Source organism: Juglans regia, chromosome 14, assembly GCF_001411555.2.
Source record: "Juglans regia cultivar Chandler chromosome 14, Walnut 2.0, whole genome shotgun sequence".
In the NCBI taxonomy this organism is placed as follows: Eukaryota; Viridiplantae; Streptophyta; class Magnoliopsida; order Fagales; family Juglandaceae; genus Juglans; species Juglans regia.
The window spans coordinates 9,802,913-9,821,867 of record NC_049914.1 but is presented as its reverse complement, the minus strand read 5'-3'; the positions used below and the strand labels follow the sequence as shown (position 1 = coordinate 9,821,867).

The window sequence follows — 18,955 nt, the reverse complement described above, 5'->3', positions numbered from 1 at the left end:
TATGAGTAAAATAAAAATTAAAAGATTTTGAATATTCTATCAATAGTTTTCTTAACAAAATATATGAATTGTAGAATTCAGCCACACTACTCAATAACCTAGAGAGCACTGAAAAAATACAGAGTCTTTTATTTCTATATTATTCTCACATTTTTTTATTATTAAAGTAAGTCTCTTCTATTTTGAAAACTCTAAAAATATTATAATAGTAGAAAATTATTTTATCTAAATGATTTTAGTTAATTAAGAATATTATGAGATTTAAATTATATTAAAAACTCTAATTATTTATATAGTTTTATTCTCTTAAAAATATATAACAAATTTCTATTATTTATTTAATGATGAAAGATTAGTATTTTATAAATTAAAGTTGAATTTATATTTTAATTATCTTTTTTAACTTAGTTAATTTTTAGGCTTCGTTTGGAATCACAACTTCTCTCAACTCATCATTACAATTTTTTCAAATCCCAACACAAAATATAATAAACAATTCAACTTTTTCAAATCTCAAAATAATAATAATAATAATAAATAATATTCTAACAATATTTTATTATCTCAACTTAACTCAACTCAACTCACTTCAACATCCAAACGCAACCTTTAACTTCTACTGTTTGATCAATTCTGGAGATTCAAGATGAATGATTGAGATTTAAAATCTTAAACCCTAACTTTTTTCCTCATTTTTCCCTCTTCCCTCTTTCTCCTCCCTCCCTCCAGCCGCACGCCCCTCTCCCTCTCAATCTCTCTTCTCCTCGGCTCCTCCCAGCTCTACCACCAAGCCCAGTCACCGGCGACCTTCTCCATGCCGATCTCGTCTCTATAGACCTCTCTCTCTCTCTCTCTCTCTCTCTCTCTCTCTCTCTCTCCCTGTAACAGGCCGAAGCCCATAGCCCTCTCTCTTTCTCTACACGCACCGGTTTCTCTCTATAGCGCAGTCGTTAGCCACTCCTACGACACCTCTCTACCACCAACAACCTCGTTCTTCACCGACGACCCCTCTACTTCCTCATTTCCTCCAAGCGATGACTCATAATTTATGATTTGTGTGAAAATTTATGTGATAATTTTACTGTGAAAAAGTAGAGAAGGATGTCAGGAAAAAAAAGTGAAAAATAAATTTAATGTTCATTAATATTTATGTTTATAATAGCTTTTAAGTATATGAGAGATATATGGGGAATATATATGACCTCGAGCTTTTGAACGTCGTAGGAATAAAGGTGTCTAGAAATCATTCCTTCCTTTTGCCCATTTTTAAATGATTTTGCTTGCAATTTTTTGTTGACATTTTATGACGTACACAGAGAATTCGTATGAGAGGCAGAGGAGCTAGCCTGCTGGGCTAGAGGACCACAGTCTTTTTAAATTGAAAGCGTAGTAGACCTTTTTCATTCCATCGACTACTATTTTTAGCTCAATTTTTGGAAAAATATCTTAAGAATTTATAAAAAAATAAAAATGAAAAAGAAAGAACATATCAATCAAGTGAAGTAGGAGCCAGACTCAAGTCAAGTAGAAACGACGGCGTTTTAGACGTGCATATCTGAATCTCCGTCCAATCATATATAATAAAAATAAAACTAAGAACTCCACTGTCACGGTAACTGCAAGTACTGAAACCCAAATAGCCCTCTCTTTGTTTGGTAGCTGTTGTCTGCCGCATCCCCATTTTGAAATCTCTCTCCCTCTTTCTTCACATTTCACACCCTTTCACCCCTCTCTATATAAAACTCCAACTCACTGCTAGTTCTTTCCCCCTCATCACGCTTCCTCTCTCGCCCCCACGGTATTATCCATTCTCCCTTTCGTCCTCTTTCCCACCTTTTCTCTTTATCAACAACCAACCGATTCTTTCTTACTACTTCTCTTTGTTTTGTTTCGTTTCGTTTTGTTCATGCAGTAAGAAGAAGAAATGGCGGTGGCTACCAGAGGAAGAGCGACAGAGCTGCAGCTTCCGAACAAGTGGAAGGACAGAGAGATTAGCCCGGATAGAACCAAGGTCTGGACCGAGCCTAAGGTTAAGACCGATAGAAGATCGGTCCCCGTCGTTTATTATCTGTCCAGGAATGGTCAGCTCGAGCACCCTCACTTCATGGAGGTCCCTCTTTCCACTCCCGACGGTCTCTATCTCAGAGGTAAAAACACGGACTGGTGACTATTTTTCAAAGTATGTTATCTGCATTGCTGTATATATATATGATCTTGGCTTTTGATTGGAGCTTTTTGCTTCCTTGTGAAGCATAATGCATTTTAAAACTGGGTAAAACCAAAAAACGCTCAAGTTCATTGCATTGATTGCTTTTCTTTCTAGCTTCTACCTGGTCAAAGTTTTGCCTCACTGTTTGGCTGCTGTGAAAAATACAAGAGAACGGAAAACGCAAAATTCAACTAATTAAGCTCGCATTATTGGTTTCTCCGCTCTCAAACATTAAATTTTTTCAGCGCGTAGAACACATCAATTTTCTTTTTTACTTTGCAACCAAACAGAGCCTTATCTTCTACCACTTCGTTCCACCGAGGTCAATGATAAGTGTGAAACTTTCTCACTGTCAAATTACACTGTTTCCTCAGATGTAATCAACCGCTTGAACCTCCTCCGCGGAAAAGGCATGGCTACCATGTACTCCTGGTCATCCAAACGGTACGGTGACCGCTCCCTGAGTTCTCCGATCTAATTACTACTTCGGTTCCGCATTGTATCTTGACTCGGTTCCGGTTATTTCAGGAGCTACAAAAACGGCTTCGTTTGGCACGACCTCGCGGAGAACGATTTCATATGCCCGGCGCACGGCAAAGAGTACGTTCTCAAAGGCTCTGAGGTCCTCGACACCTGTCTGAGCCGTGCGGTACACGGAACGGCATCATCGCGTTCCCTGAGGCCTCCGGAGATAAACAAGTCCGATGAGGATTCCGATTTCCCGGTGGTCACGCGGAGAAGGAATCAATCGTGGAGCTCGATCGATCTCAACGAGTACAAGGTCTACAAGGCCGAGTCTTCGGGTGAGTCAACCGGAAAGGCTGCCGCCGACGCGTCGACTCAGACCGACGAGAAGCGAAGAAGACGCAGATCGGTCAGGGAGAAAGAAGACGAAGAAGATGCGCGCCAAGAGAAAGCTCAACGCGAAACGTGCCAGAGTCGAAGCACGGAGCTGAGCAGGGACGAGATCTCGCCACCGCCTTCGGATTCGAGCCCCGAAACGCTAGAGTCTCTGATGAAGGCCGACGGAAGGATAGTGATTTGCTCAAGTGGGGCTAATGGTGACAGTTCGAATCCACCAACGGCGGAGATTTGTCCAAGTGGGAGGGCGAAGGCGTCGTCGGTTCTGATGCAGTTGATATCGTGCGGGTCAATCTCGTTCAAGGACTGTGGGAACATGGCAGCGAAGGATGAAGGGTTCTCGTTGATTGGGCACTACAAGGCGAGGTTGCCCCGCGGAGCAGGGAATAATGGCAGTAATAGTAATAATCACGTGGGGACTTCGAGGGGAATTACAAGTTTCGCGGGCCTGAAATTGGAAGACAAGGAGTATTTTAGCGGGAGCTTGATTGAGACCAAGAAGAAAGAGGAGGTTGTTCCACATTTGAAGAGGTCTTCTTCCTACAATTCAGATCGGTACGTGAATTATTATTAGAGTAATAATAGCTGCCGTCGAGGGTATATAAATTTTATGTAATTATTTTTAAAAAAATGAATAAATACAAAATTTATATAAAAAAAGATTAATTTTTTAATAGTAAATTTTACTATTTTTCAAAATAATTATAGGATGCTTATTTATTCCATAACTTTAGCTCTAAGTAGAATTACACTTATTACACTTGAACAAATCGCACATACATCACTGTCACTCAGCAACCATCCACTGTCAATAATTATTTTTTTCAAAACCAACTAAAATTAGAAACTTGACAAATTGTTATTTTCAATGAAGATTTCAATGATGTATTTAGATTAGATTTTTTGTAGACGACAATGGTTGCCATCAAGCAAAACAACAAAGAGATGGGCAGGCTTAAACTCGTAGTATTTTAAAAGAATGTTGCCAAAACCTTTACTTTTTAAAATTTATTTTTTAGAATAACAAAGTCGGAAAGGGATATATATGTATAAGAAAACGGTCTGTTTTGCTCTGAAAGTATTGAAATTACGAAGTAGTGTAGTGCTGTACTCAGAAAGCATCCACCAGTCTTCTTAAGTGATTGGGGGGAGAATATAGAAGCTTGATTTGAAATTTCACATAGGCAGTAACTGAAGCAGTGGATTGGTTCTTACAAGCATAGCCTTTTTCTGGGATTTTGGGTCAGTTATAAATGTTTTGATTCTCTGATAGTCCCTTTTGGCCTACTTTTGGATCTTTCATCTTCTTGGATGAGAGAGAGAGAGAGAGATCCGTACGAAGATTATAAAATTGACAAAATAGCCAGCTAGCTTCAATCCACTTTTTCTGAACAAACCGGAGCCAATGTACTGTGAGTCTGTGAATGTGATAATCAATCTCAATCTGTGATTCTGTACTGCCTCTTGTTATTTTGCTATCAAACTTATCAACTATCGTATTAAATACTCAAACGTCCTTATTTATTGACCACTTTGGTATGAAAGGATCCATACGTGAGTCAGTGGGGGGACCGATCCGTAGTGTGAACATTCATAAATAAATTCTCTCTATCCTGGAGCTCCTGAACTGATTTAAAGTCAAATTATTAATACTAAATTGACAGAGTTGACTTCCTCAACTACTACCACCTTTAGTATGTTTAGTTATTTTAATCTTTTTTTTTTTAATTACAGACTGATTTGTTTATTAATATCTTTGTTCAAGATTAATTTATAATAGTCATTGATTTGTTATTAATAATATTTCTCTTAATAATTTATGTGTCTACTTTTTTTTTTCTATTTATAATGAGTATTGATGAATTAAAGTCGAGGAAAGTATAGCATATTAGATTATAAATAATGCAAGTTTCTTGGTATATTTCTGAAGGTTTGTTGTGTTCATGATGTACATGTTTGAATTTATGGACATGCATGCAGGACCTCGCAATTGCAATTGACGGAAGAAGAGACGGAAGGAGCGCGCACGAAATGCATACCGAGGAAACCGAGGGCACTGCCAACGAAGAAGAAAGAGGGTAACAACGATGGCTCGCGTCTCAACGGTAGTGAGAGTCAAGGAGGGAACAAATTAAAGAGTTGAGGTCTAAACATGATCACGACATTGCGTAACATTGTAGTAGTTTCTACTTTTGTCACTGAAAACTAAGAAGAAAGGGGAAAAGAAAAACTGTATGAAAGGCGACAAGTAAGTATGTGGTACTGGTGCAATATTTTGCATGTCACGGCGAGGCGATTCATCCTCTGTACTTGTGGAAAAAAAGTGGGCTGTTGATTTTCTGTTGGGGTGTGGAGGCAGGCCGGGGTGTGAAATTGGCTTTCAATTATCGGGTGATCGGCGCTAACCCCTATTCCTAATGTTTGTTTGTGTACCCTTTTGACCCATTTCATGTATAAATCTGACTTTGAAACATAGGAAATAGAATATTGTTGCGCCTCGGGAATTATGAAATAACATTTTGCTTTGCACGTGAAATAGTCCCCCGGGGGTGATTTTGTTTCCTGTGGCCGACATGGTGTGTATGGAGATTGGGATGGTGGTGCTTACCAAGAAAGTGCAAATTCTGCGTTTGGACAGCTCTATTACGTGTGGGAGTGTGTGCGCTCGAGAGCTAGGTAGGTATGGTTGTTCTCATTTTGGTTGTTTATAGAAATGTTTAAAGATCTGTGCTACATTACGTTTTTTTTTTTTTTAAAACAAAATCCCTTATCCCCCTCCCCACCCGATTCCCTCTCCCCCCACTTGATTCCCTCTCTCAGTTCACTCCTCACTCAGCCCCGTCGTGTGCCACTTGTAGTGACCACCCACCACTATCGGCTTCCCCTCATGTCGGCAACTTCTAGCCACCTTCAAATTTCCACGGAAGTCCCCATGCGTAGCACCATCTCTTAACCCGAAATAGGTTCTCCTACACGGTTTGTTGCTGCAACTGTCGTCGTCATCAGCCTCTAGTCCCACCATAGAGCACCATCGAGCTTCCATAGCACTATAGTCCTCTCTCTCTCTTTCCCGAAATGGGTTTCACCCATATAGGTTCTGCCCCTTACCGAGCTGTACGCCACCACCCATGGTTCCAGCCGCCACCTTGAGCCTCCCTTAGCCCTCCATGCTCAGCCATGCCTCTCATTTGATCCAGATGGGCGATGAGGGGTACAGGTTGGGGAGAGGATGGTGATGCGGGTTGCGGGTGGGGGAGAGGATGTTGACTCGGGTGGTGGGGCAGGGCGGGGGCAAGGGGGCTTGGGCGACTAGGGAGGTAGAGAGGAAGAAAAAAAATTTGAAATGTGTAAAATGAAAGATAAGTGAGTTTTGTTGTGAGGTGTTTTTGGTCATTTTACTCAATGACACTTGGGATGTGATCCGGATGATCCTAAATAGTGGTTGCTCCCAATACTTTTTTCTGTTTAAATGACTTTGAGCTTTCATCTGTCGGTAATTGTAATTGGGCATTTCACCTAGTTCTTTTGCTACTTAAGGGATGCGTTTGGATATTGAGGTGGATTGAATTGAGCTGAGTTTTTTTTTAAAATAGTAGTGAATTGAGATGATTAAGTGAGTTTTATAAGACCCATTCAAGACGAGTTTATGTGTGTTTAGATGTTAATATGAGTTTAGATATATTTTATAGGAAGTTGTAAAATAAATGGATCCCACCATTAAATTAATTTCACTATTCATCTGACATGGTCTAAGCAACTACAGATGCCAAAACTTGAAAAAAAAATTTTCCCGACAAGCTACACTTGTAGCCAGACCAGCCAAGTAGAAAAAGTGATAAATAATTGAGTTGGATTGTACGAGAGATGAAAAAGTTATACACAATGGAGAGAAAAGTAAACTGATAGAGATGAAAAAGTAAAATAAAAAATTAATGTTTGTCAGTTGTGGGCCCTACAGATGAGTTCAGTTTTGGACTCTATTCAACTTGTGTAAAAATCTGCGTTTGGATGTTCAACTCAGTTTAAAAATGAAGTGCACTGAACTGAGTTGTGCATTCAAACGAGGCCTAAAAGTCATCGAGAATTCATTTGTTTATGCGTAGAAATGGTTGTATACAGTATAAACTTCACTTAAAATGATAACATGAGGTGATCATCACATTATAATTAAATGATTGTAGTAATATTTGTAACATTTCAGGTTTCGCTATCTTTTGTTTTGTCTCACCCGCTAACCAAACATTAAAAAGTAGGTTTAAGGAGAGAGAGTCGTGTGGGTGTGTCCAAGAACACACGAGTGGAGATGATCACAAATTGAAAATGGGTAAAATATCAGATAAGGCAACAGTTATAAAGATTATCCGACAATAGTTGTGACACTATTTTTTGTCTATATGTAACCATTGTGATCCTATCTCATAGATCTCATGTATGTAGAAAGTAGAAATCTCTGTCAATGAATATCCATACAATACTCTCTTCCTCTCAGGTTGAAACTTGAAGCAGAGATATCCCCAAAATGTCCTTCGTCTTTTCACCATTTCAAGTCCAACTCAACCCTGGGGATGGGGTTTGATTCTTTCACAATTTTCAAACCTTCAACCCAAAATAGAGCAAAGCCCATTGTCACTATTAAGGAAAACCCCGAGGCCCAACTATTAAGCATAGAATTGAGGAAATTAGATGCCCATCGAAATTTGGATTCCCATTCCAGCTTCTTTTAGGTTGCGTTTGGATGTTGAAGTGAGTTGAATTGAGTTGAGTTGAGATAATAAAATATTATTAGAATATTATTTATTATTATTATTATTATTTTGGGATTTGAAAAAGTTGAATTGTTTATTATATTTTGTGTTGGGATTTGAAAAAGTTGTAATGATGAGTTGAGATGAGTTGAGAGTAATTATGGTTCCAAACGAAGCATTCTCACCTGACTCAAACTGTCCTTTTTCAACGTAAACAAAAACATCACTTTCCAACTTTTCTAGTTGCATGTTTAAATTTAGAAAAAATCTCCATATCATCTGCACATCATATTTTTTTTTTAATTTTTATTATTTTTTTCTCTTATCAAATATTTAATATATGAATAATGAATATAAGAATTGAATTAGTTTAAGAAGAATAAACTCAAAAAAAAAAAAAAAAAAAAAAAAAATTTAAAAAATTTAAAAAATATGATGTGTGGAGGTTGGAGAGGTTGTGTAGCAAAAATCTTAAATTTATTTAGATAACTTTAATTATCTTTGATTATAGAAATTTGATTATATATATATATATATATATATATATATATATATTATTTTGCCTGATGACTAAAAATATGATTATGTGATTTTTTAAGTTCTCATAAATATTTTTAAAATGATTTCTTTTATTTTTATTTCAGAAAGTAGAAAATCAATAAAATTCATAGAATGTGGTTAGTTTTTAATAATCAAATACTTGTTTGGATGCAATTTTAATCATTTCCAAATGTGAGTTTTGGATTCGGCTATTGTTGTGATATACTTTTTACAAAATTAGGTTTTACAAAATTAGGTTTTTCATTAAGGCTTTATTCGTCATCCATTTTTTTTTAATTAAGGAATAAAATATCATTTAGCACATAAGGAACCATAAATTAATATTGAGAGGACAAGGCAGTGATATTATAATAACTGATTATTTTCTCGCTATTCATTTTATATAATTTATGTTCTTCTATATATAATAATAGGAGAAATAATATTATAATCGCAAGTCAATATGAAAAAAAAAAGGTCATTAACATATTCATCAGTACTGCATATTTATTTACGGTATTGAAAGATAAAAAATTTTAGATAATAATTTTCTCTCTTTTTTAAAAAATTACTATATTCAGTGTTTTCTTCTAAATAAATACCATTTTTTTTTTCAATAATAAAAATGATTCATTCATATTTTCAATAAATAACCCTTTATTTTATCATTTAAATGAATCAATGATGAGAATAGCCATGGGTGCAAAAATTCACTGCGACCATATATTGAAAGAGTAGAAGTACCATTCGAAAGTATTTACATTACATAATATTCACATGGTATAATTTAATTAATAAAATTTAAAATTTATCTTTTAAATTAAATTATACCACGTGAATGATATGTGATATAAAGATTTTTAAATAAAATTATTTTTCAAAAGAATCTTAAATAACTAGTTAGTAGTAAAGTTGTCATTTTGATCGGAACTGGACTCGGTGCTTAATTTCTTCAAATAATTCTATATATAATCGTGAAATTAATTTCTTTTTATATAAATCTTATATATATATATTTTTTTAAAACGATTACATAATTATTACACGCTTCGTATATTTCTTCAACCTACCTATAATTTTCTCTTTTCTAAATAAATATAAGTGAAACCTCAACAAAATGGAGCAAACCTCTTTAAAAGCAAGACTTTAGTCTCTGGGGGAATCGTAGATGCGGAGTGAGAGCGAGACTCACTGCTGCGAAATTCTGTGTTCATGTCCCTCAGTTCTCCTGCCCACATTTGTCTTAGACACTCACCAAACAACATGTGTTGCTTGGATTTTCCGTCGGTTTCCCGCACATAGTTTATCCATCTCTCTCTCTGTCTCTCTCTCTCTTCCCATTTCTTCAAGCTTTCGCTTTTCTTGCATGCTATACAGACCTACAAACGGCTATGGGCACACTGTAACTACCAGTCTCTGTTGACAGTCTTCCTTGCATGTTACGAGCCACTGCTTCTTTCATCATTGTTTCGTGATCTTCCTGTGCTGTGGTAAATATTATTTTACTATTACGAATGGGTATTATTAATATTTGTCTTTGAATAGTTATACAGTTGTTTTCTGATTATGGTTGTTTGAAGAAGGTGGGTTTCTGGGTTTTGATTCAATTGGATTGTTTCTGCTGATGGGTCCTGTAAGAGGATTCAGAAAGAGGAAAAAGACAGAGAAGAAGCCTGAAGAGAATGCTTCTGCTTCTGGGTCCCCGGGGCCGGAGGAGGGGCCTCTAGATTGGTGGGATGAGTTCTCACGGAGAATTCATGGTATATCTTCTTTGAGATTATGATTATTTTACTGTTTTTGCTCTTGACGATCCTTTTTGGTATAATAGGTATGTAGCTTTGTATTTATAATCGATGGATTTTGGTACATGGATTGAATTGAATTTGGTCTAATCCAATTAGGTTTTTGCTTTATGTCTCATACATGTTATATGCTGAAATATCATAGATAAATTAGGTATGTAGGAAGGATTCCTGGTCTGACTTCAAAATCATCTCTTTACTGGACATTCTTGTTTGATTTTCTTATATAATGCAGTAGGGATAAGACGATATATTAGATATATTAATGACCTCGTAATAAAATCTAAGAAAAGAATGATACCTTTCTTGTTGGAGTATGCTTGTGGATTATGTGTGCTACTAGAGCGTGAAGTAGTTGGATGGTGTAAAGCATATTTTTTTTTTTCCAAAAGCAGAAATTTTCAGATGTTTTCACTTTAGAGTTGGAAGTGAAAATTGTTTTGAGAATTAATTCAAGTGGTGAATCAATTGGCACTCTGATACTAAAAGGTAGAACTGCTTGTAAAGGTGCCAATTATAGTGTCTAGAGTTGGAAAAAGTTCAAAAATAAGAATAAACAGCTTCTGTAGGCAAGGGAGAGTTTTTGTTAACTATGCCACCGGGAGTTGTTCAGCTGATGCTATTTTGCCCCCACTGCCTAAATTGTGTAATGTTTGATTTTTTGCATGGGGCATACTAAAAGGTTGAGACGTGAGGGATACATCTGGAATCTATCTATTGAAGTAGTCAAATAGATTTTTAGTTGTCAGAAAAATAACTGGTTATGATTTAGGAAATGTGAAGCGTCTAGCTAGGTGTCTCTCTTATATACTTTCTATGTACTTGGGTTGCTTCTTTTGAACTTGTTGATAAAGATTGCTAACTTATCAAAAAAGAAAAAAATGTGATATGGAAAACTAATAGTTTCAATGAGTTTTAAGCATCAAATCATTGCAGTAGGACTTTGAAAGTTTCATTCTCTCTATAGTCTAAAAACAAACTTGTAGTCAGTAACTAGTCAATAGAATGCATTGCAAGACCTACTCCCCAGTTGCCAATAGGTTAGCTTAATTTTATTAGAGTTGGAAATCATTTAAGTGAGAATCACCTCAGAAAACTCACATACATGCACACATTGATTTCGGACTTCAAAGCGTTTAGGTTCTCACCATTTGTAAGACCACAGCTTTAATGAGAGGGAACAATTCACTCATGGAGGAAAGCTCATTTTGATGCATAACATGATATTGAGACTGCCTTCTTATGAAGAAAAAGAATATTAAGACTGGATTAAGAGACTTTCCTTTCATCTTCACTTATTCATTAAAGTTGGTGCAAAAAATCAAGCCAGCTTGTTTTGTTACAAACGCTGCTAATTTCCCATGAAGCAGAAGCCGATCATATTTTGCTTTGCTTTTGTTTGATGGGAAACTAGCAGCTTTCTAAGACTTTGAGATGTTCAGGAACCATAATAGGCAGGCATACGAGATAAACTGCTACAAGAGGCTGATGAGTTGGGGTACTATTAACAAATGAATTAATGGGAGGGTTATATACAGATATCCATAAGCTTCAAAGATTTATATTCAACATAGAATAAAATAGTGGATACAATATATGTATCCAGGTGGTTTAGTGCACTAATAGATGATACCAAACGTCTGAAAACTTGGAATGGAGGTATTTTTTCCAGTTCCATAGGCCGAGTTACCTAGATCTCAGAGCAATGAGATACATATTTAGGTATACTAGAATGAACTAGTGCCTGCTCTGAATGGTTTGATTTCATTCACCTCCAGTAGTTGTCTGGTGATAATATTTAAAAGAATAATATTTAAAAGGTTATGACTCCCATTTGATCTATTATTTAAAAGAATAAAAAGGGAAAACAAAGTAGGAAAGGAGGGGGAGAGAGAGTTTCCACAAAATCTCTATTTTTCTGAAATCTTTATTGGCTAATTATTATTATTTTGATAGGGAGAGAGATTTTTCTCAAAATCTCATTTTTTTGGTTAATTATTTATCATGTTTGTTTGTGCAAAGTAAGCGTAGATTCTGCTAAAATGTTGTACCTTAATAAACTTTATCCCAAAACTTCCCTGAAAATAATTTTGGGAATTGTTAAAAAATTTTCTTCATACTTTCTTTACCCCACTTCACGTGAGAAACAAACAGTGAGAGCCAGGACAAATCCAGTAGCCTGTGATTTCTCTTCTCTTCCATTCTCTCCTTCCTAGACAGATTTTGAACCTTCTTTATGATAATGGAATAGTACGGGTACTTGTTGAAGAAGAAGAAAAGAAAATTAATAGGACAGGTAGTCCTCTCATTTGAATCCTCTTTCCAAGAACTTTCTTGTAAAGAGTTGTTATAACTGAAAGTCTCATAGTGTTTAAGAGAGGATGAGTAGTGACCATTTCTACAAATAGAATATAGACAAGTTATAAACCCACGTATACCTGAATAAACTACATCCTTTAGTTTCTGTATTTCTGGTCCCCAGCAGCCATAGTGTAGTGGTTCACCTCATAACATTGCAGTTTAAATTCCTTTGAGCTCAACTGGTTAAAAATCTCTCCTTCAAGCTTAAAATTGGAGAAAATTTCATCTTAATGAGAAAAAAGGCACATTCAACATGTATCACGCCTTTGGGAACTTATTTAGATGGATGTTTGTTTCTCATCTTTTGACTTGGCTCCAAAGCAGTCTGACATAAGAACAGGTAACTTCTTACCTCTATGCTCTATATTTTTGTCTTTGTTTTGGGACAAGGTTGGAATGGGTTATGCATAAGCTGAAATGACCTCTCTATAGAAAACTGTTTAGTTAGTTGGTACGGGTTCTGGAAAAGCAGAAATGACCTCTATATAGAAACTAGTTATAGCGCAAAGTACTGATCGATCTTATAACTGCAAGTCTATATCTATAGGAACACATGGTCAACCAAGCAGTTGAATGATGCAAAAAGGATAATTCTATGTTATAGAATGGCTCAACAATCACATTGCGTCTTTTTCTTAGTTGTCTCCTCATGTATGTTTTGATGTTTTGCATGCTCCAAGTGGATTGCGATGAATTAACCCATAAATTGATTCTGCTGGCAAGATCATGTTCAATCAATGGGATTTTTAATATACTAGGGTTGCGCCCCTCTGCACCTTTTGATGAGATCACATTACTTACCAGAAAAAAAATCACCTGAGTTCTGAAAATCCCTTTCAGTATACTCTGCAAACAAAGTTATACTCTTCGTTTGACATTATTTATATATATGCTCTGTATGTCATCTGTTACCAAGTGACTTTCCTTGATAGTTTAGGATTAAGATAATGTCAGTTCTATGTTCTATATCATTAAGTCCTGCCAAGAGCATTTGAGACAAATTTAAATGACCCACATTTGTGAATCTTAATTTTCTCCTTGCTCTACTTCTCACTGCAGGTCTTCAATCTCCATCCAAGAGTCTAGATAGGTTTGAAACTGTTTTTAAGATATCCAGAAAAACCTTTGACTACATATGTTCACTCGTGAAGGAAGACATGATGGCTAAGTCTGCACATTTTGTGTTTGCAAATGGCAAGCCATTGTCTTTATGTGATCAGGTAGCTGTAGCCTTAAGAAGACTGAGCTCCGGCGAGTCACTAGTGACAGTTGGCGATTCGTTTGGGTTGAACCACTCAACTGTCTCCCAAGTGACCTGGCGTTTTGTGGAATCCATGGAAGAAAGGGGGCTTCATCACCTGAAGTGGCCTTCAACAGATACGGAAATGAGGGAAATAAAATCTAAATTTGAGAAAATGCGAGGCCTCCCTAATTGCTGTGGTGTTGTGGATACAACCCACATCATGATGTGTTTGCCTGCATCGGATCCCTCAAGTCACACCTGGCTCGATCATGAGAAGAATCATAGCATGGTGTTGCAGGCAATTGTGGACCCGGACATGAGGTTTCGAGACATAGTCACTGGATGGCCAGGAAAAATGAAGGACTGGTTGGTATTTGAGAGTTCAAACTTCTACAAACTCTGTGATAAAGGGGAGAGGTTGAACGGAAAAGATTTAGAGCTCTCTGAGGGATCAGGAATAAGGGAATACATAATTGGCGATTTAGGGTATCCTTTATTGCCACATCTTATCATTCCCTATGAAGGGACAGAACTCCCAGAGTCAAGAGAAGAGTTCAACAGGCGGCATCATGCCACTCGGATAGTGGCACAGAGAGCATTGGCGAGGTTGAAAGACACGTGGAAAATCATTCAAGGAGTTATGTGGAGGCCTGACAAACATAGGTTGCCGAGGATTATTCTCACTTGCTGTCTACTTCATAACATTATTATTGATATGGATGATGAGGCGCAGGACGAGGTACCTTTGTCTCACAACCACGACTCAGGTTACCACCAACAGATTTGTGGAACTGTCGACATAAAGGGGGTGCATCTGAGAGATAAGTTGTCTCTGTACTTGTCGGGAAGGTTGCATTCTTAATTTCAAAAAAAAAAAAAAAAATCATTTCATTCTGCATTTGAATTATTTAGGTAAAGATTGTTGTCATTAATTTAGAAAGAGTTTCTGGATCAGGATCTCCTTAGAATTATGAAAGTGAAGTCAGAGATTTATTTGTTTTAGTCCTAAATTGTAAATGATTTATATAGACATGCAACACAAGGTAAGACACTCAAGAAGGAACAAGATGACAGGCTCAGTCAAGCAGGCGAGAGATAGAACTAGCACGCTAACTGTTTTAGTTTTCCCTTTTTTTATTTGCTAAATATGGAAATATGTTTAATGTTGTAAAGTCTTAAAAATAGAAATATCTGCATTTGAATGGCATTGAACAAGCTTCAATAATCAATTGGCTGTCCCAACATCAATGCTTAATCACACTAAATAGAAATATACCAATTTAAGGGGTATTAGAATCGAAGAAATAAATTTAGGTACTGAAGTTATTTTGAGCTCCTGCAAAAGAAATGGAGGACTGTCAATCAAGCTTTGTTTCGATGACAATAACGCTTTACATAATGATAAGGACTAAGGAGCGTGCGAGCAAAACTGACTTGAAACAACTGCACTCATAGGAGAAATTATTCTTTATTATAAGTAAGAACAAAACTTTATTGATTGAAAATATACACAATCCAAGTACAGTACACAAGAAGTATACGCGTAGTACACTTCTGTTCCAACACCACGCAAAGTAACCGGTGTAGATTTGGGATGTCCTGAAGAGCCAAAAATACTAGGAACTGGAGATGTACTGGGACATCAAGGGAAGCTTTGCCACCTTCGACCTTTATGAACTAAGGGGTGCACCAAGCCGTAAGCCCATGAAATAATTAAATCATAAACAGAAAAGAGTAAACAATGTAGGAATCGAAAAAATCATGGCTAGTAATGAACTTTCTGTGTTGGATCTCATATCTCTATTGCCTTAAATATCAATAAATACTGTTCTAGAAAGCCAAACATTTTCAAATTCATCAAGACATATGCTGTGGTGTAAAATCTACAAACTCTGTGCTATGACTGAATCCCCAGGTTTTGGATATAGAATGGTTTTCTCTGACCACAATTAGTGAGGTACGTGAATCTAAATTAACAATGGTTTCATGGATTTTTTAAAATTGTTAGCCTCAGGCTTTTAACATATTATTATGTAATTCCTGTTTTCTAGTAATTCTTTAACATAATATATTTTTGAACATAAAGTCCAAAAGGCTTATGCCTCAACACCTTGAACCTCACGCCTGCATTACACTAATGCCATAAAAAAACATGATATGACAGAACAATAAGGACTCCATTTGAATCATGTAAAATGGACTTCCATGATTTCATTTCCATGGGAGGCTAGATGTTTATTGCCTCCTAATGGATGCATTCGTCGTGTTCATGTTGCAAGTGTTTCTAGATATATGCCTACATCATAAATATGCACAAGTTCTCAATAACAAATTTACAAATGATGGGATTACAAAGTTTGAAAATCAACAGAAGTTATAATTCTGGAAAGGAGTATGCTCCATGAGGTGAAGAAAATGGAAGCAACACTGTGCTGAGGATTATAAAGCTTTGGAGAACTAAAATACCTCGAAAACTTGGTCATTAAATTCATGCATGGATGGTTGTTATAAATTTCTCAGACCATTTTTGCTTTACAGAATCTGGGACAATAGATTCATTGATGAAAGCACTCCATACATTACCACCACCAGGACCAGAAAGAACCCAGTTTATCTTTGCTGGTGGGCTGGCACAATCAAGCATTGAAGTATTAACCCCTTTATTAGAAACAAATTTCTTCCTTGAACCAGATTTTCTTGAAGGCTGAAAAGGCACAAAGGCACAAAGGTTTGTTTACAGCATAAAATAACAGGAGAAAAGAAGTTTTGTTTCACCAAATAGTACTTAACTAGTTAGTCCTCATACTTACTTTTGAACAGTTGCACAATTTCAATGCCTTGAGTGTAATGTTATCTTCTTCAGCTTCCAACCAATGTTTGCTCACAACTTTTGGTGTCCGTATAATACTAGAAATGTTTTTCTTCCATGAACCAGAATTCGGCGAAGCCTGAAGAGAAGCAGACATATCCATAGTGATGGATGACAGAAAGCTTTTCTTGAAGGCTGAACCAAATAGTACTTAACTAGTTAGTCCTCAGACTTACTTTTGAACGGTTGCACAATTTCAATGCCTTGAGTGTAATGTTATCTTCTTCAGCTTCCAACCAGTGTTTGCTCACAACTCTTGGTGACCGTATAATACTAGAAATGTTTTTCTTCCATGAACCAGAATTCTGTGAAGCCTGAAGAGAAGCAAGCATATGCATAGTCATGGATGACAGGAGGAAATAAACTATTTGCTTTAGTAGTAACAGTAACTAAAACCCACACTAAGCTGATTGGCTGGTTTCAATACCTTAGGTGTTGCAGTATTTTCCTTTGCTTCTGTTACATATCTCTCAACGGCTTTCAAAGAACGAAACTGCTGCCCAGTTTCTGGCTCAATATATAACTGCATAAAGGGATAACATTTCTTATATGTAACTTCAGGTGTGCTTATTATTCAGAGCACAGTAGCTGAAAAACCTAAGCCTTCTTTTTGTTAAGGAAAGGGGTCTTAGAGCACATGCAAGAACAGAAAGGTATGGAGGAAATAAACTTATAGAGTTTTGTTTCAGGGAAATGGATCATCTACAAGTACAACATATCCTAGATTGCAATAGAAACTATTCATGCTAGCACACAAAGGCAGGCAACCAATATTTCCGCTCCAAACCGCTGGAAGGCCCAGAATAGGATTCCTAGAATGCTGAATAAATAGATGACAGTTCATGTAAAGAAGGCCACCCTTAAAATTTCAGAAATAGTCACTTATGCTAAGGTCTGGTAACAACTGTACTTGAAACCGAAGATTACAAATCAGGGTAACAAAGAGGTACTTAAATCTTACTTTCCATCCATTATTCTAATAGAAAACTATGGAAATAAAAGAATAGTTCTTACTTTCAAAATTTTTCTAGGGGCCCATAGGAAGTCAATCTGGGCACAAATCTAAATCCAAACTACCCATTCATCTTGCATAACTTAAGTATTGTCAAATCAATTCATAAATGGTCAATGAGATATGGAAAAAGTGAAATTATCACAATAAAACGAAATCTCATATGCAGAAAATCAAGCTCTACAAGTAAGAAAATAACCACAACCACATACGAGTAAAGATTTTGCTAAAATATTTCATTGACTTTACCCAACAGCCAGCATGGATACCAAATACCTAGATCTGTAGTGTACCTTGTCAATGACACAAGCATAGTTGATATTGCTACGAGGCTTTTCCTTGATGACCCAATCATCAGGTAGTTTAAAGGGCGAGGTGCTCCAGATGGTGCAGTCCCTAATTTGCATCTGCAGCAGCTAAAGCATCGCCAGTGAGGACTTTCCATTCTTAGTTTTGGCACCACAAGCCTTTTTGTCACATCCCAAAAAAAAAAAGGGAAAGAAAAATGTCCGAATTTAGAAATGTTTGGGATCTATGGGTGCCTATGTATTAAAAGGTACCCCGTAGATTAAGGTTCTGCCAAGTTTAAATCAATGTCATAATTCATCCTTTATTCAATGCAACCCAATTCTAGAATTAAGTGGAGAAACTAAGATGCGTAACTACCAAGAGTACTTACTCTATTATCGTAGGTGTGAGACCCTACCGTAAGGATCGTCCTTCAGATCATGCACACCACATGAAAAGCTACAACTTGATTGGTCCGAACAATTCATTTATGCTACTATCCTTGGGAAAAAGGAGAGAGAGAAAAGAAGAGTGAATGTAGCAAGTTCCTTGACTATGTTTTGCAAATAAGGGTCAGGTATTGTTGCAAGGTTAATACTCATCTAATCAAGTTAGACATCAACAAACGAGAAGTATGGAAGGAAACTCATTCTGTTTTCAATTGCAACTTTATTATAGTTTAGGTTCAAGATAGAAAACTTTCACCAATACAATTCCAGTTTTGAACCAGATGGCTTCTCTCCCCAAACAAGAGGTGAAGTGTGAGATCACGTTTTCAATCTTGTATGTGCGTGGACTTCTATTTACCTATCAAAAATATTATTTTCTCAACAATACAACCCTCTTGTGCCTTCAGTTGCAGTTTGCACGGCCCTCTGGTGCTATTAGCCTATTAGGCTTGTAATATATGTAGGGGTGGATGTTAGTAGAGATAAGCAAAGCCCAATCATCATGTATTTTATATGCAAAAGGGATGATAACGTATGTATGTCTTTCTTCTTGTATAGGAAGATGAACTTGCCTGC

General features: G+C 36.5%; 3 protein-coding genes across 5 annotated transcripts; 2 read left to right on the top strand and 1 right to left on the bottom strand.

Moving 5' to 3' along the window:
- Positions 1-1,669: 1,669 nt before the first annotated feature.
- LOC108993011 (protein UPSTREAM OF FLC) lies at positions 1,670-5,599 on the top strand. The gene is made up of 5 exons (XM_018967774.2): positions 1,670-1,798; positions 1,913-2,147; positions 2,584-2,653; positions 2,738-3,625; positions 5,051-5,599. Exons 2-5 carry the CDS (start codon positions 1,925-1,927, stop codon positions 5,211-5,213), a joined length of 1,344 nt encoding a protein of 447 aa, XP_018823319.1. The 5' UTR covers positions 1,670-1,798; positions 1,913-1,924; the 3' UTR covers positions 5,214-5,599.
- Positions 5,600-9,483: 3,884 nt separating this feature from the next.
- Positions 9,484-14,812, top strand: LOC118343706 (protein ALP1-like). 2 transcript variants are annotated; one of them, XM_035685018.1, is made up of 3 exons: positions 9,484-9,845; positions 9,939-10,115; positions 13,578-14,812. In XM_035685018.1, the coding sequence occupies exons 2-3, from the start codon at positions 9,980-9,982 to the stop codon at positions 14,621-14,623; spliced, it is 1,182 nt and encodes a 393-aa protein (XP_035540911.1). In that variant the 5' UTR covers positions 9,484-9,845; positions 9,939-9,979; the 3' UTR covers positions 14,624-14,812. The 2 variants fall into 2 exon arrangements, with proteins under 2 accessions (XP_035540911.1, XP_018823308.1); XM_018967763.2 differs by having other exon boundaries at positions 9,501-9,845; positions 9,936-10,115.
- Positions 14,813-15,116: 304 nt separating this feature from the next.
- Positions 15,117-18,944, bottom strand: LOC118344474 (methyl-CpG-binding domain-containing protein 7-like). 2 transcript variants are annotated; one of them, XM_035685051.1, is made up of 7 exons: positions 18,322-18,944; positions 17,936-18,058; positions 17,058-17,153; positions 16,807-16,944; positions 16,572-16,709; positions 16,228-16,465; positions 15,117-15,438 (listed from the first exon to the last, which is right to left on the bottom strand). In XM_035685051.1, the coding sequence occupies exons 2-6, from the start codon at positions 18,047-18,049 to the stop codon at positions 16,250-16,252; spliced, it is 702 nt and encodes a 233-aa protein (XP_035540944.1). In that variant the 5' UTR covers positions 18,050-18,058; positions 18,322-18,944; the 3' UTR covers positions 15,117-15,438; positions 16,228-16,249. The 2 variants fall into 2 exon arrangements, with proteins under 2 accessions (XP_035540944.1, XP_035540945.1); XM_035685052.1 differs by having other exon boundaries at positions 15,118-15,438; positions 17,936-18,049.
- Positions 18,945-18,955: the final 11 nt, after the last annotated feature.

Excerpts from the sequence above, each read along its gene's own strand:
- LOC118344474 (XM_035685051.1), bottom strand. The coding sequence starts at position 18,049 with ATGCAAATTAGGGACTGCACCATCTGGAGCACCTCGCCCTTTAAACTA. Across the intron at positions 17,154-17,935 it reads ATGCTTGTGTCATTGACAAG|TTATATATTGAGCCAGAAAC; the intron begins GTACACTACAGA and ends CCCTTTATGCAG. Across the intron at positions 16,466-16,571 it reads AATTGTGCAACTGTTCAAAA|CCTTCAAGAAAATCTGGTTC; the intron begins GTAAGTATGAGG and ends GTGCCTTTTCAG.
- LOC118343706 (XM_035685018.1), top strand. The coding sequence starts at position 9,980 with ATGGGTCCTGTAAGAGGATTCAGAAAGAGGAAAAAGACAGAGAAGAAG. Across the intron at positions 10,116-13,577 it reads GTTCTCACGGAGAATTCATG|GTCTTCAATCTCCATCCAAG; the intron begins GTATATCTTCTT and ends TTCTCACTGCAG.
- LOC108993011 (XM_018967774.2), top strand. The coding sequence starts at position 1,925 with ATGGCGGTGGCTACCAGAGGAAGAGCGACAGAGCTGCAGCTTCCGAAC. Across the intron at positions 2,148-2,583 it reads CGACGGTCTCTATCTCAGAG|ATGTAATCAACCGCTTGAAC; the intron begins GTAAAAACACGG and ends CTGTTTCCTCAG. Across the intron at positions 3,626-5,050 it reads TCTTCCTACAATTCAGATCG|GACCTCGCAATTGCAATTGA; the intron begins GTACGTGAATTA and ends ACATGCATGCAG.